General features: G+C 49.2%; 1 protein-coding gene across 1 annotated transcript in view; it reads left to right on the top strand.

The window, feature by feature from the left end:
* The first annotated feature begins 20,032 nt into the window (after window positions 1-20,032).
* BAALC (BAALC binder of MAP3K1 and KLF4) overlaps window positions 20,033-20,545 on the top strand; it is a 58,707-nt gene continuing 58,194 nt past the window's right edge. The window contains exon 1 of the mRNA XM_054708745.1: window positions 20,033-20,192. Coding sequence (XP_054564720.1) covers window positions 20,033-20,192 — 160 coding nt within the window. The remainder of the gene's footprint in view (window positions 20,193-20,545) is intronic.

Here is a 20,545-nt window from a genome sequence, read left to right on the forward strand (position 1 = left end):
GTGTAAAGTACAGCCTAGAGAATAGAGTCAATAATATTCTAATAACGATGTACCTGCTATGGTGTCAGATGGGTATGAGATTTATCAGGATGATCAGTTAGTACGTTATGTGTGTCTGATCACTGGGATGTACATCTGAAACGAATATAATATCGTATGTCAACTAAGTGAAAAAAAAATGACTTTGAAAAGTCAAAACAAAACAAAGAAACCATCCTTTATTGTGGGCTAATACATTCCTAAGGTATATCATTAACATATCAAAATGACGTTAAGGTGAAAGGATGTTATTTGAGAACCTGCTCTACTTTCCATTTGTGGTGGTCCCAGAAGGCAATGGGTTTGGCCCAGCTCATGCAGACTGGAGAACAGCAAGGACTGGTTAAATCCAGAGCGTACTCCAGGGCGCGCTGTACTGCTGCCATCCCACCCATCCCACAGGGACCCATGCCATTTGGATTTATACTTCAGTGAAGTTTATTCAAGAAATAATAAATTTTTTTCCTTATGCACAACATTTGAAAAAGAAACCAAAATGCAGTTTGCTTTCTCAGCCACGGAGACCTGGTTTGCGTGATGAGGGGGGGTGGCCCTTCTGCAGAGCCCTCTGAACACGTCACAAGCTCCAGGTGGCCCTAAGGTTATCCGAGTCCAGCCGCAGCGTCTGGGAAGAAGTACACAGAAGGCTGGCCGTGGTCCCACGCGGCTGGGCGTGGTGCGCGCCGAGTGCTCCCCCGGGGAGAGCCTGCACTGTGGGAAGAAGAATGTGCAGCCCACAGCCGGCGGGGTCGGGATGAATCATGATGCTTTTAGAGGAACGAGACGGCTGTGATTCACACGTGTCAGCGTTGATGGGAATATTAAGGGCTCCCTTCCCCGAGAGGGTGAAATAGAAAACTCTCTCTTTAAATATTACATCTCTTTATGAAAAAAAATGTCACTTCAGCTCCTCCCCACTGATGCTCTGGGGGAAATACCTGTCAGGTTGTGTATGTGGTTAAGACAAATCCTCCAGAACAAGACTGTGGGGGCCAGGAAAAGCACCCACTCTGTGTGTCCTGGAGCCATCGCTCCCGTGCCGCGAAGGAAGGCGGTGACATCGTCCTCTGACTGGGTTTCCAACCCTCAACAGAGGCTCAGGCAGGGGACGAGGGGCCTGAGTTGTAATCCAGGGGGTGAAAACACGCCACGAAGCCAGCAGGTATCAGAGCGGGATCCCGGAGAGCTTTTGAAAGGGGCCTTTGTGCATTCGTGGGATTTCCACCCGCCTGAGGTGTGGGCTTGCTTGAAGGCTTGGGGCAGACAGTGACAGAGCAGAGACTGGAGCGATGCATCGATAAGTCAAGGGCTCCTGGTGGCCCCCGAAGCCAGGAGAGAGGCATGGGACAGATTCGCCTTCAGAACGCTGCGGGCACCTTGATTTCAGACGTCCGGCCCCCAGAACTGTGAGCGAATACAGGGGCCCTTTGTGCCAGGGGCCCCAGGAAGCTAATACAGAGGCGCGCCCAGGGTGTCTGGAGGAAGGTCATGCGTGAGAAGAGGCTGCGCCATCCCCTCTGGCTGGGCTGCTGTGACCCGCACCCTGGGGACTGAGCCCACGTGGCCCCAGCTAGACTTTACCAGTGAAAGAGCATGCAGGCCCTCGCTGGTTTGGCTCAGTGGATAGAGCATCGACCTGCGGACTAAAGGGTCCCGGGGTTTGATTCCGATCAAGGGCACATGCTTGGGTTGCGGGCTCATCTCCAGTTGGAGCCAATCATTGATTCTCTCTCATCATTGATGCTTCTACCTCTTTCTCCCTCTCCCTTCCTCTCTGAAATCAATAAAAAATATATATTTTTTAAAAAGAGCATTCAGATGGGTGGAAGGAGCATCTGCAGCACAGAGGACCGTGAGGATGCTGCTCGCAGGCTGCGTCAGGAGCAGAGGGCCTGTGGTGACTCATACCTACCCGGTGTGAGATGCCACTCCTGCTGTTTCAAGCTTCGGCAGAGACCCCAGAGGGAAAGGAAAATCGGAACATTATGAAATCCGTGTGGAGACCTTTGGCTTGTCACCTACCTGCAGACGACGGAAGAGGCTGGGGGACAGTGATGGGCGGGGGGTGGTTAGAGTGGGAGCTGTTGGAGGAATGAGACAGGTGCTTCTCCACTTAGGCCCCCCTGACTGTCCCCACCCCCCCCACCCCCGCCCCACAATTAGCCAGTGAGATTTTGAGGCTTCAAAGCACCCCCAGGGAGCTCAACAGGTGCCCTCTGGAGTGGGAGGGGCAAAAGGACTGAGACTGAAGCCGCAGTTCAGGCCACGAAGGCAGAGCCTGGTCGGAGTGGCCCCTAGTGGCGGGTCGAGGAGAGGGGCCCATCCGGTAAGAGGGCTCAGGAACCCCATGAAAATCACAGAACTGAAAAATCCGAGATGTGAAGTCAATGAATTCAGTGATGGGCTTAACGGCACAACGGAGATGAAAGAGGGGAACGCCTGTGAAGTGATAGAATCCGGTAGAAATTACTCAAGTTAAAGATGGTGCATCCTACTTGGCAAAGTTTAACGAAAGTTTATTGTCAACCAACGCAGAAAGGAAAGCCAAGTGGTTGCCAGCCGAGTCACTGGCCTGAAGCGTTGCCACATGATGTTGCCAGAGGCTCTCGGAGCCAGGCCCCGCACATCCCGAAGCACACCTCGTGCAGGGCATGAATCTATGGTCTCGCAGCCCCAAGGCCCTCCGTGCTCTGCCCTGTGAGGCTGAGGCCGCTCTGCGAACTGGGTTCCCTTCCAGCTGGCTGGTCTCCTGTAGGCTGTACCTCTAGGCACCGGAGGGAGCCCGGAAGGCTGGAGGATGGACAAGGGACTTCATTTTTGTTCGCTCCCCATTCCAGCATTTTCCCTGGCCCTTTCCCTTGGCAGTTGCAATTTCTGGTCTTCAACTTCTCTCAACGCTTCCCCTCCCAGGTGAGAGCTGGGCCGTGTCTCTTCCCTGGAGGTCTGTTGCTGTAGCTTTTGGGGGCCCCTCTTCTAAGCATTGGATTTCTGGTAACCCCAAACTCATCTGCGTTCTCTCCTAATCTTAGGGGTGATGGCTGCTTCCTGCATCTACGATCTCCCTGTGACCTCCATTTTTCTCTTTAAATTCCAAGCCTTTTAATACTTGTTTTAAATTTTCCGTTAGAACAACTCATGTGGTTTTTGTTTTCCTGCCTGGCCCCCAGCTGACACACATTCCTTTGAGACGGGTCATCACGTGCAGGGCAGGCTGTGGGGAAAAGTGGTAGAAGATGAAGTTTGTTCTGGGGTCCAGGACGCCACCTTTCAGGGCTCTGACCCCCCAATACTTTCTGCAATTAATCAGTGCCCCCGGCTCCACACCACCCTGCCAGCCTTTCCATCATCCATACCCTCAGGGCCAGCATTCTGATAGGCAGCAATGCCTCGTCATGGATTTTGGTAAAATCAATGAATCCCCTATGATGCTATCTAGTTAAGTGTTTCCCTCCCAGATAACCGATTCCTTGGTTTAGATCAGTGGTCGGCAAACTCATTAGTCAGCAGAGCCAACTATCAACAGTACAACGATTGAAATTTCTTTTGAGAGCCACATTTTTTAAACTTCAACTTCTTCTAACGCCCCTTCTTCAAAATAGACTCGCCCAGGCCATGGTATTTTGTGGAAGAGCCACACTCAAGGGGCCAAAGAGCCGCATGTGGCTCGCGAGCTGCAGTTTGCCGACCACGGGTTTAGATAAACATGCTTCCTCGAAAGGCCTGTCGGGAATGTCAGAAGTGGAGGCGATCTCAGGCCCAGTGGCTGACCGCTGGTTTTCATGCCATAGACATAGCCATCTGGGTGCTCTGTCCACGTGTGAGACCACGTGGGAGTGCTTGTATGTTCCTTCTTCCTTGGACACCTTCCCACCTGAGCCAGGGGGAAGGTTAAAGGGACTCATGAATAAGAGCAAAAGCAGACCGATGCCGTTCAACACTGCGTAGTAAGACAAAGGCAGGCTGCCGGAGCCTCCAAGATGCTGTTTGTTAGAAATACAGCAAATCGCCCTCGCTGGTTTGGCTCAGTGGATAGAGTGTCGGCCAGTGGACTGAAGGGTCCTGGGTTCGATTCTGGTCAAGGGCATGTACCTTGGTTGCAGGTTCCCCAGCCCTGGTCAGGGTTCGTGCAGGAGGCAACCAATTGATGTGTCTCTCTCACACTGATGTTTCTCTCTCCTCTCCCTTCCACTCTCTCTTAAAAAAAAAAAAAAATCAATGGAAAAATATCCTTGGGTGAGGATTAACAACAACAACAACAAAATATATCAAATCACTTCTAGCTGGTACAGATAAGTTAGTTTAATTTTCTCAAGTAGTCAGTTTAAACAAAATTTGCTGAGGTTTACTTTGAGTAATTGAATGTAATTTGAGTTATGGGTTGTGTGTAACTCTTGTGTTTTTGATAATGAAGAACTATCCCTAAACCCCCTTTCTGTGGAAAAGCATTTTATTTTCTGTGGTTTATTAAGATCCTTATTTTATGTATATTGCCACGCTCAGCTCCTAAGCCTACAATTTAATCAGCCAAACCAGTGCCTTAAGATACTTCAAGCCCTAACCGGTTTGGCTCAGTGGATAGAGCGTCGGTCTGCGGACTGAAAGGTCCCGGGTTTGATTCCGGTCAAGGGCATGTACCTTGGTTGCGGGCACATCCCCAGTGGGGGGTGTGCAGGAGGCAGCTGATCGATGTTTCTCTCTCATCAATGTTTCTAACTCTCTATCCCTCTCCCTTCCTCTCTGTAAAAAATCAATAAAATATATATTTAAAAAAAAAGATATTTCAAGACAATTCATTGAAGTTACAAGGCATACATATGGCAGGTGCTTAGTAAATGGAAGGTATGATAATATTGCATCAATTTGTATTTTCCAAAAAAGGTCATAACAATATTTTTCCATCCCATATATTCTTTTAAAAATATATGTATTTTTTATTTCAGAGAGGAAGGGAGAGGGAGATAGAGATAGAAACATCAATGATGAGAATCATTGATCGGCTGCCTCCTACCCGGACCCTACTGGGGATTGAGCCTAAAACCTGGGCATGTGCCTAGACTGTGAATCGAACCTTGACCTCCTGGTTCATATGTTGATGCTCAACCACTGAGCCACACCTGCCGGGCCCCATATATTCTTTAGGACCTTGCCACTCTCCATCAAGAGATGAAGTTCATGTTTTCTCCCTTTATACCTGGTTGGGCTTTGGTGATTTCCTTGACCAACGGAGTATGGAGGAAGTGATGCTCTAGGTCGTATTGGCTTAGTTAATGGGAACGTCCAAGAGAGAAGCCCATTTTTATTAATTATGTCACAGGATTTGCAGAGACCCAACAACAGCTCACCTGGGACAGGCAGTGTCAGGAACAGGGAGTTGGGATTTCATCCTCAAGGGAATAGGAAGCCTGTGGAAGCTCTCATCTGGGGGAGCACAATGGTCAGGTGTATCTGAGAGAGTTCGTTCACGGAGAGAGGGTTTGGAGTAGGGGTGTTGCTAGGGACAAAGAATTGTAAAGGAGGAGAAATAATTTAGAGGCGGAACTAAGGGAGTGGCCTTTGAATGGAGAGGAGGTGCAACCTGAGAAACATTTAGGTGGTAGAATTGGTTGGCTTGGCTCTGGAGTTGCTTTGGAGTGGAAAGTGGGGGTGTGGTGGGGGAAGTGGGGAGAGTCCAGGGTGACCCACGCCTCCTGGCTTGTTCAACAACAAGCTACGGTTTCCGGACAGCCTGGTACAGAGGCAACCATGCAGAACAGAGCTCAGTTCAAATCCTGGCTCTGTCAACTGCTTAGTATTATAGCCTCGTGTAAGTTAACATCTCAGAGCCTTGTTTTTGTCATCTGTAAAATGGGATGATAATACCCCCCCCCCCCCATCTTGTGGGTACAAAGTGAGTGGCACATGGTCTGTGCTTAAGAAGTGGAAGAGTGCCTGGCCAGTGTGGCTCGGTGGTTGAGCATCAACCCGTGAATCAGAAAGTCAAGATTCAATTCCTGGTCAGGGCACATGCCTGGGTTTCGGATTTGGTTCCCGATGGGGGGTATACAGGAGGCAGCTGATCGATAATTCTCTCTCATCATTGATGTTTCTATCCCTCTCTCCCTCTTCCTTCCTCTCTGAAACTAAAAAAATATATACATTTTTTAAAAAAGAAGTGGAAATTTAGAATCAGCTTCTGCTGTATTCAAAATTAGCTCTTCTATTTGAAACGGGTTCATTTTCTTTGGACCCAACCGATGTCTGACTCTCCCTTGCTTTAGAGTGAGTTCTTCTCCCAGCCCCTCCTGGGTCCCACCTGCAAAGAGTCTCCTGACTGCCCAGCCATGGATTCTCGAAACATTTCCAAATTCCTGGTGAACACAGTCTACATTAAGTTATTATATTAGCTCTTATTATGGCCCCCGCTTCCCATTATCTTCAATCACATTATTTTGTGCATTATAATCACTGAGCTGTGACCAGCACAGCAATGGCTCCAGGGCTCAGGCCTGGACTAGGGCCATGCTGTGGTTCTGACAGGAGACAGACAGCGCCCAAGCCAATTCAGTTCCTATGTCTTGTTGGCACTAGGGGGTGCTATCTTTTTAGCTACTATTTTCTTAGTTTTGCTTTAGCTTTATATTGGATGCACTGGCTGTGTTCATACCGTGATGAATGGACAAAAGCTACAGGAATATGATTGTGGAAAGGAAATCTGGGTCTTTGTGTCCAATTTTCCCTCTGTGGGGACTGAGCCTTAATACAGATTCTTAGGCTCAACCCCGAGAGGCCAGGCTCAGTAGGTCTGGAATGGGATCCAGGAGTGTTTTAGTGAACACTCAGGTGATAGTGGTACACGTGTCCCACAGGCTAGACTTGGGAAAGCAACACAAGTGTTTTATTTCCTTTTTATTTTTTAAAATATGTTTTTATTGCTTTCAGAGAGAGGAAGGGAGATGGAGAGAGATAGAAACATCCTATATAATAAAAAGCTAATATGCAAATTGTCCCCTGGACTGGGAGTACATCTGGAGTTCAACCAGGTGGTGGTGGTGGGGGTCTGCCCACTTCCTGCGGCCCCTTCCCACGACTGGCCCCTGCCCCCCAATCTGCCCCTTTACCCCCAATCAGGGGCAGGGCCAGCCAGCCTGGCCTGACCCCACCCATGCATGAATTCGTGCACTGGGCCTCTAGTCAATGATAAGAGAGAATCATCAATCTGCTGCCTCCTGCATGCCCCCTGCTGGGAATCGAGCCTGAAACCCAGGCATTTGCCCTGCCTGGGAATTGAACTGTGACCTCTGGTTCATGGGTCGATGCTCAATCATTGAGCCATATAGGCCGGGCAGCATATAGTTTCTTAATCTTCCCATTTGGTACCCCCATCTAAGGGCCTCACTGTGGGGTTTGTTTTTTGTTGTTTTGTTTTTTTTCAGAGAACAAATCCAATCTTCAGCCAGATGGGGAAGAACTGCTAAAAGAATACTCAGAGTATGGTAGAGGTTCTGCAGATATAATTTCTTTTTAAACTGTTCAACCAAATTTTCCTGGTTTAATGCCAATTCTTAGTTCCTTTGCCTCACCTACACTTTCTTTTTTTTTTTAAATGGGGGGTATTGTCCTGATAAATTAAAATGCCTCTTTCAAAGCCATCCTGTGTTGTTGTTTTTTGTTGTTGTTTTTTTAAAGTATTTTTATTGATTTCAGAGAGGAAGAGAGAGATAGAAACATCAATGATGAGAGGGAATCATTGATCGGCTGCCTCCTGCATGCCCCACACGGGGGATCTAGCCTGCAACCCGAGCATGTACCCTGACTAGGAATCGTACTGTGACTTCCTGGTTCATAGGTCAACTCTCAACCACTGAGCCACCTTGGCCAGGCAATCAACTCCACTTTCAAAGTTTCCTGAAAACTTGAAGGTGTAAATTGTGTTGGTTTTTAAGTTTCCTCACTACTGACTTAGGATTCAGCTTTCTTCAGGCTCCTAAGTAAGTTAAAACTTACCTAACTGGTGTCCAGTTCTCGAATTTTTGTGGTTGTTTTGTCCTCTCCCCATTTCACCCTCCTCATGGATTTATGCTCAAGACAATCACTTTATTACGTTGTTTTTGTGGGGTTTCAAGAACGAATAAAGTGCCCTAGCCGGCTTGGCTCAGTGGATAGAACGTCAGCCTTCAGACTGAAGGATCTCAGATTCAATTCTGGCCAAGGGCACATGCCTGGGTTGTGGGCTTGATCCCCAGTGTGGGGCGTGCGGGAGACAGCTGATCGGTGATTCTCTCTCATCACTGATGTTTCTATCTCTTTCTCCTCCCTTCCTCTCTGAAATCAATAAAGAAATATATTAAAAAAAAACAAAAACGAGTAAAGTTAGAATCATATGCTCACTCACTCATTAACCCCCTTAACTCTGGCTCTGACTCCACTCCTCCACTGATATTCCTCCCACCAAGTCACCTGTGACCTCCTTGTACTCACATCCACCAGGCGGAGTGTCACCCTTGCCTGGCGCCAACTCTCAGCAGCCTCAGTTAGAACCGAGTACTCTCTCCTTGGCAGGCTCTCTCCTTGGCTCCCGGAACAACACATCTGCTGGGTTTGCTTCCTGCTTCTCTGATTCCCCTTCTCAGTTTTCTCCTCAAGTTCACTTTCCTCTGTCCATTCACTAAAGAGAAGTTCCCTTGGGGCTTGATCTCTTCTCTCCCTCCACACTTAACTACGGTCTCCTTAGGGAATCTCACACCTTTGTGCGAGGCACCAACACAGACCTTCCTTTGATTGCTCGCCTTTTCTATTCGATTGCCTACGTATCTCCCAGGCATGTTTAACTTCAAGGTGTCCAAAACAGAACTCCTTTGTTGGGAGATTTTTGATTTACGGGTTCAATCTCCTTACTAGTGATTGGTCTATTCAGATTTTCCATTTCTTCCCGATTTAGTCTTGGTAGGTTTTAAGTTTCTAAGAATTTTTCCGTTTCTTCTAGGTTGTCCAGGAATTTGTTGGTGGCTACTTGTTTCTAGTAGCCTCTTATGAACTTTTCTATATCTGTGATATCCGTTGCAATGTCTCCTTTTAAAAAAAATTCATAATTTTGTTGAGTTGCAAAACAGAACTCCTGATTTCCCCCCTCGAAGTTGATTCCTTATCAAGCCTTCCTCACCTACGCAGATATGCAAGCAGAAATCAGAGTCATTCTCCTTTTCTCCCTCTTCCTTGCTCCTGATATCCCAAACACTAGCCCGCCTTCCTGACTCTGTACTATTTCCACTCTATCCATTTCCTCCCTCTTGACTGCCATCACCTCAGTCTATCAACCACAGTCATCTCTTGCCTTGACTATTGCAACACTCTCCAAACTGGTCTCCTACTTTTCCCCCTTGGCTCCCTTAAACCTGCCCCCCCAACACAAGGGGTCTTTAAAAAAACAAAAGTTAGATTATTCCCTTTTCTGATAAAAATATTTTCATTGTTCTTAAAATCTGAATTTGTGGCCATGTTCCACATCAGATACCATGGCTTTTCTACTGGGCATCCTTGTTAGTTCCCTGGTTGCTGCTTCTGGGTACCACAGTCTCCTGCTGGGACATGGGCCCTAGAGGTGCCTGAGCACAGATCTCTCCCGGTTTTGTGTGTGTGTGTGTGTGTGTGTGTGTGTTTCACCTGGTTAGAGTGCCAAGGGAGTGAAATTTATGCCTCATAGAAAACAGCTTTGAGGGAAACTGTTTTCTGGTTTTGCTTCTAGCCTCCTCCTTTCTACAGGATTTGGACACAAGTTCACAGAGGCTCGGAGTGTGGGAGGCTGGGGGTACGAGTGGGGCAGGAGGTGGGTCTGAGGAACAGCACTGGGTGGCACTAAGAACCATCCCTCTTCCTGAAAGCTAAGACTTTGCCTTTTGAAGGCTGCTTTCCCTAAATCTTTCCCCCAAGAGACTTCGCAGTCTCTCAAGCACATAGCAAACCAGAATCTTTGTTTATAGGTGGATACCACCACCTACTTTTCTTTAATTCTGTAATTAGAACTCCCCTCCCACTTTCCCTCTAGAATATCTGCATATATACTGAGTGTCCAAAAGAGACACACTGTTTTTTGCTGCATGGGGCTTATTTAGTAAGGTGCTTCTCCTTCTCCTCCTTCTCCTTCTCCTCCCCCCCCCCCCACCCCCCCAAGGATATTTTTCCCCATTGATTTTTAATAGAGTGGTATGGAGATAGAAAGAGAGAGAAAAAGATCAACATGAGACCCATCAATTGGTTGCTTCCTGCATGAACCCCAACCAGGGCTGGGGGATGAACCCACAACCGAGGCATGTGCCCTTGACCGGGAATTGAACCCTCCACTCTTGGGGTCTGTGGGCCAATGCTCTAACCACTGAGAAACCGGCCAGAGCTCTTCTTCTTGTTCTTTTTTTAATGGTACTAAAGTTCTATTCTTATTTGATAAGTGCGAAGCCATCTATTTTCTTACCTTTGAGATGGCAGCAATTTTGAGATTCATAAGTGAGTTGCTTGCTGGTTAGCTGAGAACTTGAAATGCACATCAGCTAATTTACCTTAGGAAAGGGTCTGTCAGAAGATAAAATCAACAATGCCAATAATTTAAGGGTTCTACCAGCCCATACAATTTTTACTAGGCCAATTTTCCCCCAGCGCTGCCAGGATAACACCCTATGCAACATAGATAATAAACACAATCAAGTCGTTGTCCTTATATTCATCGCTTGTTCCTGGGTTTGGTTATATGTTTATGAGGGAGTTCCAAACTGTGGAGGAACTATTTTTCACGCTATTTCCAGTAACTGCTCTATTTTTCTCAATTCAGAACAGGATTACTCACAGCATAGATACTGCTTGAAATTGTAAATTTTCTCCCAAGGCCCTTAGTAATCTTCATTTTCCCTCCCTTGAGTAGGAGAGCACATGGAACTTTCCTATAATGGGGTTGGCCTTGGAGAAGACTTCCTGGGCTCTCCGCTTGGGCCAGTGGCATACACATCGACTTAGATGTTTGCAGCCCCATGGGAACAGTTCTCAAGTGGGAGATTGGCATTGTGATCAATGCATGGACTTCGGTGTCATGTAGACCTGGATGTAAATCTTGGCTTTGGTGTTATGGTTGACATGGGACAGATCACAAGTCATTTAACCTTCCTCAGGCTCAGTGTTCTCATTATGAGTTCCTCCTAGCGTTGCTGTGAAGATTAAATGAGCTGACCTATGTTCAAAGTACTTATTATACAGAGACTGGAACATATACACTGAGTGGCCAGATTATTATGATCTCCGAATGCATAATAATCTGGCCACTCAGTGTGTGTGTGTGTGTGTGTGTGTGTGTGTGTGTGTATGTGTATATTATATATATATATAGAGGCCCAGTGCATGAATTCGTGCATGGGTGGGGTCCGGCCAGCCTGGCCAGGGGGAGGGGACATGGGTGGTTGGCCGGCCTGCCTGCTGGTCGAACTCCTGGTTGAGGGGACAATTTGCATATTAGCCTTTTATTATATAGGATATACACTGAGTGGCCAGATTATTATGCATTCAGAGATCATAGTAATCTGGCCACTCAGTGCAAGTGCTCCATAAATGTTAGCTATTGGTCATCAGAGCTGGGTGGAGGACCGGGCCTCCCTCTGAGGGTTCCTGTTGCAGCCTGAGAAGCCTGCTCCAGGGCACCTAGGGTCCCGCTGATTCACTGTTTACCAGAAGGAGTGTCGTTGGAGGGATGTCACCCGCCAGCGTCTCCAGTTGGTTCCCCTGGTTGACTCTGGGTGCAAAATGCAGTTGCATCTGTGCAGCAACCTGGTCCTCACTGTGACCTCTGCTTCTCTGCCTGGAGGTGGGGACACCAAGGAAGGGAGAGCTGCCTCCACACTCCTGGAGACCCTCTGGGGGTGAACTCTGTCTTGCTCTGAGGATGCCAGGACTTCCAGGACACTGTGAGGGAGCAGGCAAAGGCAGTCCTGCAAGGTCAAAAGCAGGACAGAAGTTAGACCCTGCTGGCCCAGTCCATCAAGAAATGACAACGACAAGAATACAACATGTGTAAAGGTTAAAACACCAGCGAGTTCAGAACTTACCATGCACTGCCCCGTCGTCCCGGCAGCACCGTGAAGCAGGTTCCATACTCATTTCCATTTCCTGAGTGAGACTGGAAGACAGAAAGGTGCCTAGGGTGTTACAGTTGGTAAGCGTCGGAGCCAGAATTTGAACACAGGTTTGTTTGAGGGGAGAAAGAATGCAAAGAACACTCTAACTTCTTGCTTTAATTACCCCCAAGCACAGGCAGAGTCAGGTCTACCCCTCTAATGGGCAGTGTGCAGGGAGCTTCGTGCATACGGACAACTTCCGCCTTCAAAAATGCCCTGTGGGCACCTCGTCTTCTTTTCCATCAGCTCCTGAGCCGCCAGCTCCGAGCCCCTCCCCGCCCCGCCCTCCAGGCAGCGTTTTCACCGGGTAATTACAAATGAAAGACCTGGTTGTCTGCTCTGTTCATTTTTTTTTCTTCCCCCTATTTACTATAATCAGGAAGTCATGTTTTTCACTGAGGAGAAGGCAATTACTTTTCTGTCGCCTGAAGACTGGCAGAAAGCAGACTGAGCCTCATTTCCACAATAATTTAGGGAGATGGGATTGAGAGATAGCCTGACGTCCCAGCGTCTCTACCCCTCTCGTCATAGCTCTGCCTCAATCATTACTCAAGGCAGCAACAGCCCAAATGGCATTGACAGTGAATGACGGTGGTCCCTTGCCCCTTACCTGGGAAATGATGAATGAAAGTCACCATCCGTGCCCCCGAGCCTCGCTGCGGTGTGGTCTAACTTTATACTTAAGTACAGTGAACCGCCCGCCCCACCTTAGGAGCAGTACAATCAACCTGAAAATAAATGTGTGTTTTTCCCACTTGCCTGGGACTCGTTTTGATTTGCAAAGCAACTCTTTGCAAAAGGAAATGAATACCACGTCTCGTTAATGATGGGAGGTCCAGGTTATAATTAAGCAAACAGCAAATCCACATTGTCTGAAAGCGTTCTCTTTTCTCTTTGAGAAAGGATCTCAATGATCTGGCCTACTTTGTGCCACGCAAACATTTCTGAGAACCTTCAAAAGCTCCAGGAAACTCGTTTGTCTCCACGCTTCTGGCCACGGTCAGAGGTGAGAACATTCTATTCCTCATCTTGAGCTTTGCCTTAGAAACCCAAGCCCTGTGCTCTTGGGCTCCTGGCATGGCAAACTAGCCATCTTGTGCCAAAAAGGGCCAGCCAAAAATCCATTCCATCTATTTCCGTTCTTCTCTTCTCATCAGATTATATTCTTACAGATGCCTGCTGAGTCTCAAACTACTCTTCAGCCTCACATGCTATCAAAATCTTCATGGGTTCAAGGTGAAGAGACAATCAGAGAAAGCGGGTGCATGGGAATGGGACCCTTCGTCTTAATGAACATTGTAGAAGGCATTATTCAAATCCATGGAAAACCATCCCCTTTTTTCCTAAAGAGCAGTAAGACTCCATGCATGTGGACTAGGAGACCTAGGCCCTGACATTTAGAGCAGCGATGGCCAACTGGTGGTCCATGAGGAACGAAAGGTCGGCGACCGCTGGTTTAAGGAAACCTAACCTTCGGCAAATTACTCATCCTTTCCTTGTTCCAGGTGAAGAGGAAGTGCAGAGGCCAATCTTACTAATCCCCCCACTCCAGTGTTAGAAGATACAGATAATGATGGCTCTAAAGGTCCTGAAGAATATGGAATGCTGTGTGGATGTTTTATCAGAATTTCTCTGGGTTTTCAGAATTCTCTTTGGAATTAGTCCTGTGGGAATATGGCTTTCTATTCGGTCCCCTTTTCTTCTATTATAATGCACAACTTGGAGCTGTTCTGTCATTTTAAAAAAAAATTGCCCATCCACCTCATCTTCACCAGATTTCTCCCTCCAGGCCATTTTCAGCCGAAGGCGGCTCCCAGTCCCTGGTGAGAAAACACATCAGTTATTCATTACATCTTCTCAGTGGAAGGAGGTATAATGAAATCGGAAACTTGAAACATCAGCAGCGGCTTTTTCCTGGGTTTGCATCTGGGGAACGATAAAGTGCCACAGGACGTCAACACAGGCGGAGACAGATTCTGAAGACATTGAAAGAACTTGCTGAAGCCCTAGCCGGTTTGGCTCAGTGGATAGAGTGTCAACCTGTGCACTGAAGGGTCCTGGGTTCGACTCCAGTCAAGGGCATGTACCTCAGTTGCAGGTCCCCTGGTCCTGGCACCAGGCCCCCTGATCGGGGCTCATGCAGGAGGCAACCAATCGATGTGTCTCTCTCACATTGATGTTCCTCTCTCTGTCTGTCTCTTCCCCTCCCTTCCACTCTCTCTAAAAATCAGTGGGAAAATATCCTGGGGTGAGGATTAACAAAGGAAGGAAGGAAGGAAGGAAGGAAGGAAGGAAGGAAGGAAGGAAGAGAGGGAGGAAGGGAGGGAGGGAGGGAGGGAGGGAGGGAGGGAGGGAGGGAGGGAGGGAGGAAGGACAAACTTGCTGAATCTCTTTAGAATGAACCCAAAGGAGCAGACCTCTCTTCTCATGAGAATTATTTGGCTTAAAGACTAGTGGAGCCTGGCTGTCATGGTTCAGTGGTTGAGCGTCGACCTATGAACCGGGAGGTCACGGTTCAATTTCCGGTCAGGGCACATGCCGGGGTTGCAGGCTCAATCCCCAGTGTGGCGTGTGCAGGAGGCAGCCGATCAATGAGTCTCAATGATGTTTCTATCTCTCTCTCCTTGTCCCTTCCTCTCTGAAATCAATAATAATAATAATAATAATAATATATATATATATATATATATATATATATATAAAAAAAGACTAGTGGAGGGAGAATTTACTCTATAGTGTTTAGTTTCACATTTAAATTTCATTTCCCATATAAATGTTTCACGGTAACATATCCCATTACTTCCTTTTGTGTGTGTGCACAATTTCCTCTTTCACCTTTTCTACCTTCTTAAACCAAGTCAAAAACTCATTTATCCTCTTGCCATTTTAATATTTCAGTTTCCCTTGTTTACCCTCTTTGTCTGCAACGCCAGGTGTACCACACGTTTCCCCCAGGGGATGGAGTCATTCTTCAAAGGCGAGAGATGCATGAACGGGCCTGTGTCAAATGACACTTTGCTGACTTTCTTACCCAGGTGTGGGAGTGGGATCAGATTTTGTGCTTTGGGGTGCTAACTTCGAGCTTTCTTCCTTTACCAGAAGATTACACTTTGTAGATCAATGAGCATGCGTCAGCTAGCCAGGACTGGGACTGGGGACTGGGGCAGGGTGTGTGTGTGTATGTGTGTGTGTGTGTGTGTGTGTGTGTCGAGGGGTGGGGTGGGGGGTCGGTGCTCAGTGGAAACTGCTTTAAAATCCTCCAAAGGGAGGGCATGGAGCACCATGGGTACTTGCAGAGGTATAGCATTCAGGACCTGGGGTCTGCACCCCGTTGCCCAGAATGATTGCTGCTACTGCTCCTTATCTGTATTAGTTTTTCATGTGGAAAAAATGAAACTTAGAAGGCAGTGAATCGCTCTTCGCTCTTTTTTAGATGACTGATCCTGGCAGCAGGCTTAGGGTCTGTGGAGCTTGTGTTCTGTCCTGGACACTCACTGCCTCACTGAAGGTCTCCTTCCCCAGCTCAGCATAGTTGGGCAGAGCCCAGTGATGCTGGGCCACAGAAATAAGCCCTGGAAGGCCCTAGACCACTGCTCCGGTTTCCATGGAAATGAGCCAGGGCAGTACTCACCACAAAGGGTCTTAAAGCCACAGATACATTATTTTGAGAATCCCATCAGGTAATAAATACCACACAGCAATAGCTTTTAAAGGCATAATGTATTGTGTTGCTCTGGATGGCTTTGGCTAAAGCGTTTCATTTCCCCGTTACAAGCTTCCCTCCTTTAGAATCGTTTTTTTGTTGTTGTTGCTTTGAAAATTGATGGAAAAAGATGACCAATTCTTTTGCTTTTCATAAGAGAGGAAGCAAGACTGGAAACAGGAGAGATTGAGTCTGAAAGAGATGGTTTAAGATCATTTTATTACACTTTACATATTTGTGTCTAGTTTATTGCATTTATCCCTGAAGTTTTGGGAGAAAATTCAATACCAGCTAAAGACTTGTAATTAAACGAACGCTGAGCCATTAGTCAGAGGCTCCGAGCTCCTGCTAAAACTTCAGCTCTGTGAGAGATAACAACTTACTCCATGACTTTGGGTGATTCTCAATTTGCGGTTTTATGTAATAGCAAGAACAGATTCAATGAAAAAAAAACAAAACAAAAAAACCCCAGATGGCTGTTTCATCGATGATTATATAGCAATGGTGGTGAGAAATCTTATTTGCAGAAAGGCTGTTAGTAGGAACATCATAAAGGAAGCGGGGGAGGGGGGGGAGGAGGGAAGAGAAAAAAGATTAACATTTACCAAACTTCTGCTGTGTGCTAAGCAAATTCACAGACATGATCTCATGTGAAAAACACTAATGTCAGGTATTTCTTCTGTTGCTCCTTGCCCCAAAAGTGCAGCAACAGCTAACACTGATTGAGGCTCTCTATGTACCAGGCACTCTTCCAAGCACTTTCCACATCCTCACACAATTCATTAGCCCCATTCACTGATGAGAAAACTGAGGCACGGAGACCTGGAGGACCTGTCAAAGCTGAGTGCTGAGTATCTTCATCCATCGAGTCTTTGATGTACCTGGAGAAAGTGAGAAGCAGTGGCTGGAATATCAAACTTGGAGTCAGATGCTGGGACAGAGATAAGACTGGGGACGGGAGAGATGGAGCAGGAAGTGGGGTACTAGGAGCTGAGAAGTGTGAGCACTACAAAAGCAAATCAGGAAAGGCCCAGCTATTTGGGAAAGGAGACATTTCGTCATATATCTTTCATATGCTGCTGCCTCCTAAATCCGCTTTGCTAGCTGAAACCTCTCTCTTGCGTTCCAGATTGGAAGCCATGTGATCATGAAAACTAGCATTTATAAAGCTACTTTTGCTATATTCCAGGCTCTGCGTTCACTGCTTTACATATGTGAACTCAAATTTCACAGGCATTTCAAATTCAATCAGGACACTATTCCTCACTGACCTGCCATTTCCAGACCTCTCCACCCTGATACAACTGGCTGCTTTGCCTCCAGTATTCCTCTCCTCCGTGGCTGGCAATCCTATCCACCCAGCTCCTCCAATCCTCCACCACCATTGCCTTTCCCTGGGAGTCTCAGAATGCTCTCCCAGAACCCACTCTGGCCTCTCTGCCCTCCCAGTCTCCACCTGCCCTCAGTGTGAGTTTGCTAAAGCAGACCTGATGCTGGTGGTATGGCATACAGCCCTCCCAGGTTTCCCACTGCTCTTACTGTGAAGTCCAAATCCTTTTAGCCTAACCTGTAAAGTCACCTGCAGGTGGTGACATCACAAAGTAGCTGCTTATGAAAGGGGCACTTCACCCTAAAACGGAGGGAAGCAGGGGCTCCTTCTGAGATCTCTGTCCCAGAGAGCTGGATCTTCTTCTTTAAAAAAATATTTTTTTTTTTATTGATTTCAAAGAGAGAAAAGGAGAGGGGAGGGGGAGAGAGAGAGAGATGAGATCAATGGTGAGAGAGAATCATTAATCGGCTGCCTCCTGCACACCCCACACCAGGGATCAAGCCTGCAACCCTGACCAGAATCGAACCGTGACCTCCTGGGTCATAGGTCTACATTCAACCACTGAGCCACGCCAGCCGGGCAAGCTGGTTCTTCTTAAACCAAAATATTCAGGGGGAAAGGAGAAAGGGTACAGGCATCCGAATCCCAAATGGGCTGGGGCAACTGGGACATCCTGGATGACCGCACCACCACCACCTCACACAGCTGAACCCCGGTTCCCTGCTGCGGCCATCTTCAAAGGCGGAGCAATGCCTGCAGGGGAAGGCCAGCCTGGGCTCTGTGGTGGGAGCAGGCTCAGGATGCTGGTCTTGGCTCAGAGTCTTAGCTCACTTCTGCCTTCCGGATTCTGATCAGTGTCTGCCAGAGGAATGTCTGATGCTCTGCCCTGCACTGGCTTTTCTTCAGCCTAAACTGTAATCATTGAAGTGAATTGAACTATACAGAAAGATTATTTATTCAGTGGACATGTATTGAGGGCCTACTGTGTGCCAGGCAATGCCCTGGACTTGGCCTATTTACTGGATGCTACATAATAAACGTTATAGACAATGTGCTCTAGTCTGCATCCTATAATCCAGTGATGGCGAACCTATGACACGCGTGTCAGCACTGAAAGGTCCCAGGTTCAATTCTGAGGCGGCCACATGCCGAGGATGAAACATTTGCTGCTCCTGAGGATGAAACATTTGCGAAATAATGTTTTTTTCCTCAAAGTGACACACTACCCGAGTTATGCTCAGTTTTTTGGCGAAGTTTGACACACCAAGCTCAAAAGGTTGCCCATCACTGCTATAATCTTATAGGATATAACGAATACTATACATATCTTCTGTATATTTTATAAGATGTATTCAACAGTACACACTACAGCCTATACTGCAGTGGTTCTCAACCTTTCTAACGCCGCGACCCTTTAATACAGTTCCTCGTGTTGTGGTGACCCCCAACCATAAAATTATTTTCGTTGCTACTTCATAACTGTAATTTTGCTACTGTTAATGAATCGTAATGTAAATATCTGTGTTTTCCGATGGTCTTAGGCGACCCTGCTAGCAGTTCTCAACCTGTGGGTCGCGACCGCTGCTGTAGAGCCTAAGACCATCGCAGAACCACTGGCCTATAGACAATGGGTAATATACACAATATAGTGTGTGGGTATGCCATCGCATACTGTATTGTGTACTTTATGGCAGTGTGTTGCCATAATGGGTATTTAGTGCACACAGGTTGGATGAATGAAACATTGAGGGTTTAATCTCCTAGTCCTCCTTTTTTAGCCCTTTCTTTAGGGGTGGCTTCCTCCTCTCACCAGGTGCTCCCTCCTCCCGCCAGGTGCTCCGGCTCCTTTGGGACAGGTGCATCTGTTTTCCCACCCAAGCCTGAGCTGAGGGTGCACAGGGAACAACAGGCCAAGAGCGGGGCAGGGGCCCCCGGAGTGCCAAGGCTGCCTTTGGAGGGAAGTTTGGAGGGAAGCCGGCGTGCTCCCAGCCCCGCTCAGAGCGGGTGCCCGGATGTCCCAGGGCTCCTGTCCTCTCTGGCTTTCCTGGGGACCAAGTTGGGATCAGCAAGGGGCAGGCCTGGAATGGGCGGCGGGGACAGAGCCTCGGCCAGCTCTTGGGGAAAGCACAGGTCCCATTCCCTTCGCCCAAACCAGCCAGGACAGGGGCTGCCTGGCGTGGCTGCTCCGTCGTTCTCAGCGGCAACGCTTGGCCCCCAGTGTGCGGCTCCAGGGGCCTCCTTTCCTTTTGCAGAACTTCCTGGCCCGGCCCGGCTCGGGCACTCCTTCTGCTTGAACTAGGACGTGAGGAGAGCAATAGCCACGGCCACGGCCACTGACACCGGCGGCCAGCAGGCTTGGGGTCCCTCCTAAACCCTTCCGCTTCCCAGGATGGAGGAAGGAGGAAGGGAGCGAGCGAGAGGGTGGGTGTTTGAATGGGTGAGTGCACAAGGGCCGGAGAGCCCTAACTCCAGCCGGTGCCGGCGGAACCCCTGGTGGGGATCCCCGGGGGTGGGGGGTCCCCCCTCTGGCGCTCCGAGAGGGGGTGTGGGAGAGAGGGGATTAGGGGGGCGGGGGGAGCGGAGAGGTTGAAGGGAGGAGGCGGGGAAGGAGCGGTGGGGAAGGGGCGGGCCTTGGCGCCGGAGGGGAGGGGCGCGCGGGGAGGGGGCGCCGCGGAGGGCGCGGCGGGAGCGGGAGCCTCGCTGGGTGCGGGCGGCTCGGGGACGCGATGCTGCCGCCGCCGCCCCGGTCTCGCCGGCCCGGGCCCCGCCGCCGGGGCTGAGCCGCCGCCCCCGCCGAGCCGAGCGGCCGCGGGGAGCCCGCCGCGCAGGAGGATGGGCTGCGGCGGGAGCAGGGCCGATGCCATCGAGCCCCGCTACTACGAGAGCTGGACGCGGGAGACCGAGTCCACCTGGCTCACCTACACCGACTCCGACCCGCCGCCCAGCGCCGCCGCCCCCGACAGCGGCCCCGAGGCGGGCGGCCTGCACGCGGGTGAGTGAGCGGGTCCCGCAGACCCCGGCGCAGGAGGCCGGGCCCCGGGGACGCGGGAGGATGGGGTGGCGGCGCCAGGGGCTGCGCTGTCCCCGCCGAGAATTCGGGGTGGGGTGGGGTGGGGCGAGGGAAGGAGGGAGAGGGGCGGGCGGGCAGACCGTCAGTGCCCGCACCGGCCGGCAGACCTAGGCCCGGGAGCGGGTCCCCGGCGGACCCCTGTGGCTGGGCAGCCCAGCACTTCCTTCCTCCTGCAGGGAGGGGAGGGGGCGGGAGACCGGCTCCGCGCTCGGCTGGGGTGCGAGGACAGCCCGCCGGGCACGCACACCTGCCCACCGGGCACGCACACCTGCCCG

Source organism: Eptesicus fuscus, chromosome 19 (assembly GCF_027574615.1).
Source record: "Eptesicus fuscus isolate TK198812 chromosome 19, DD_ASM_mEF_20220401, whole genome shotgun sequence".
Taxonomy (NCBI): Eukaryota; Metazoa; Chordata; class Mammalia; order Chiroptera; family Vespertilionidae; genus Eptesicus; species Eptesicus fuscus.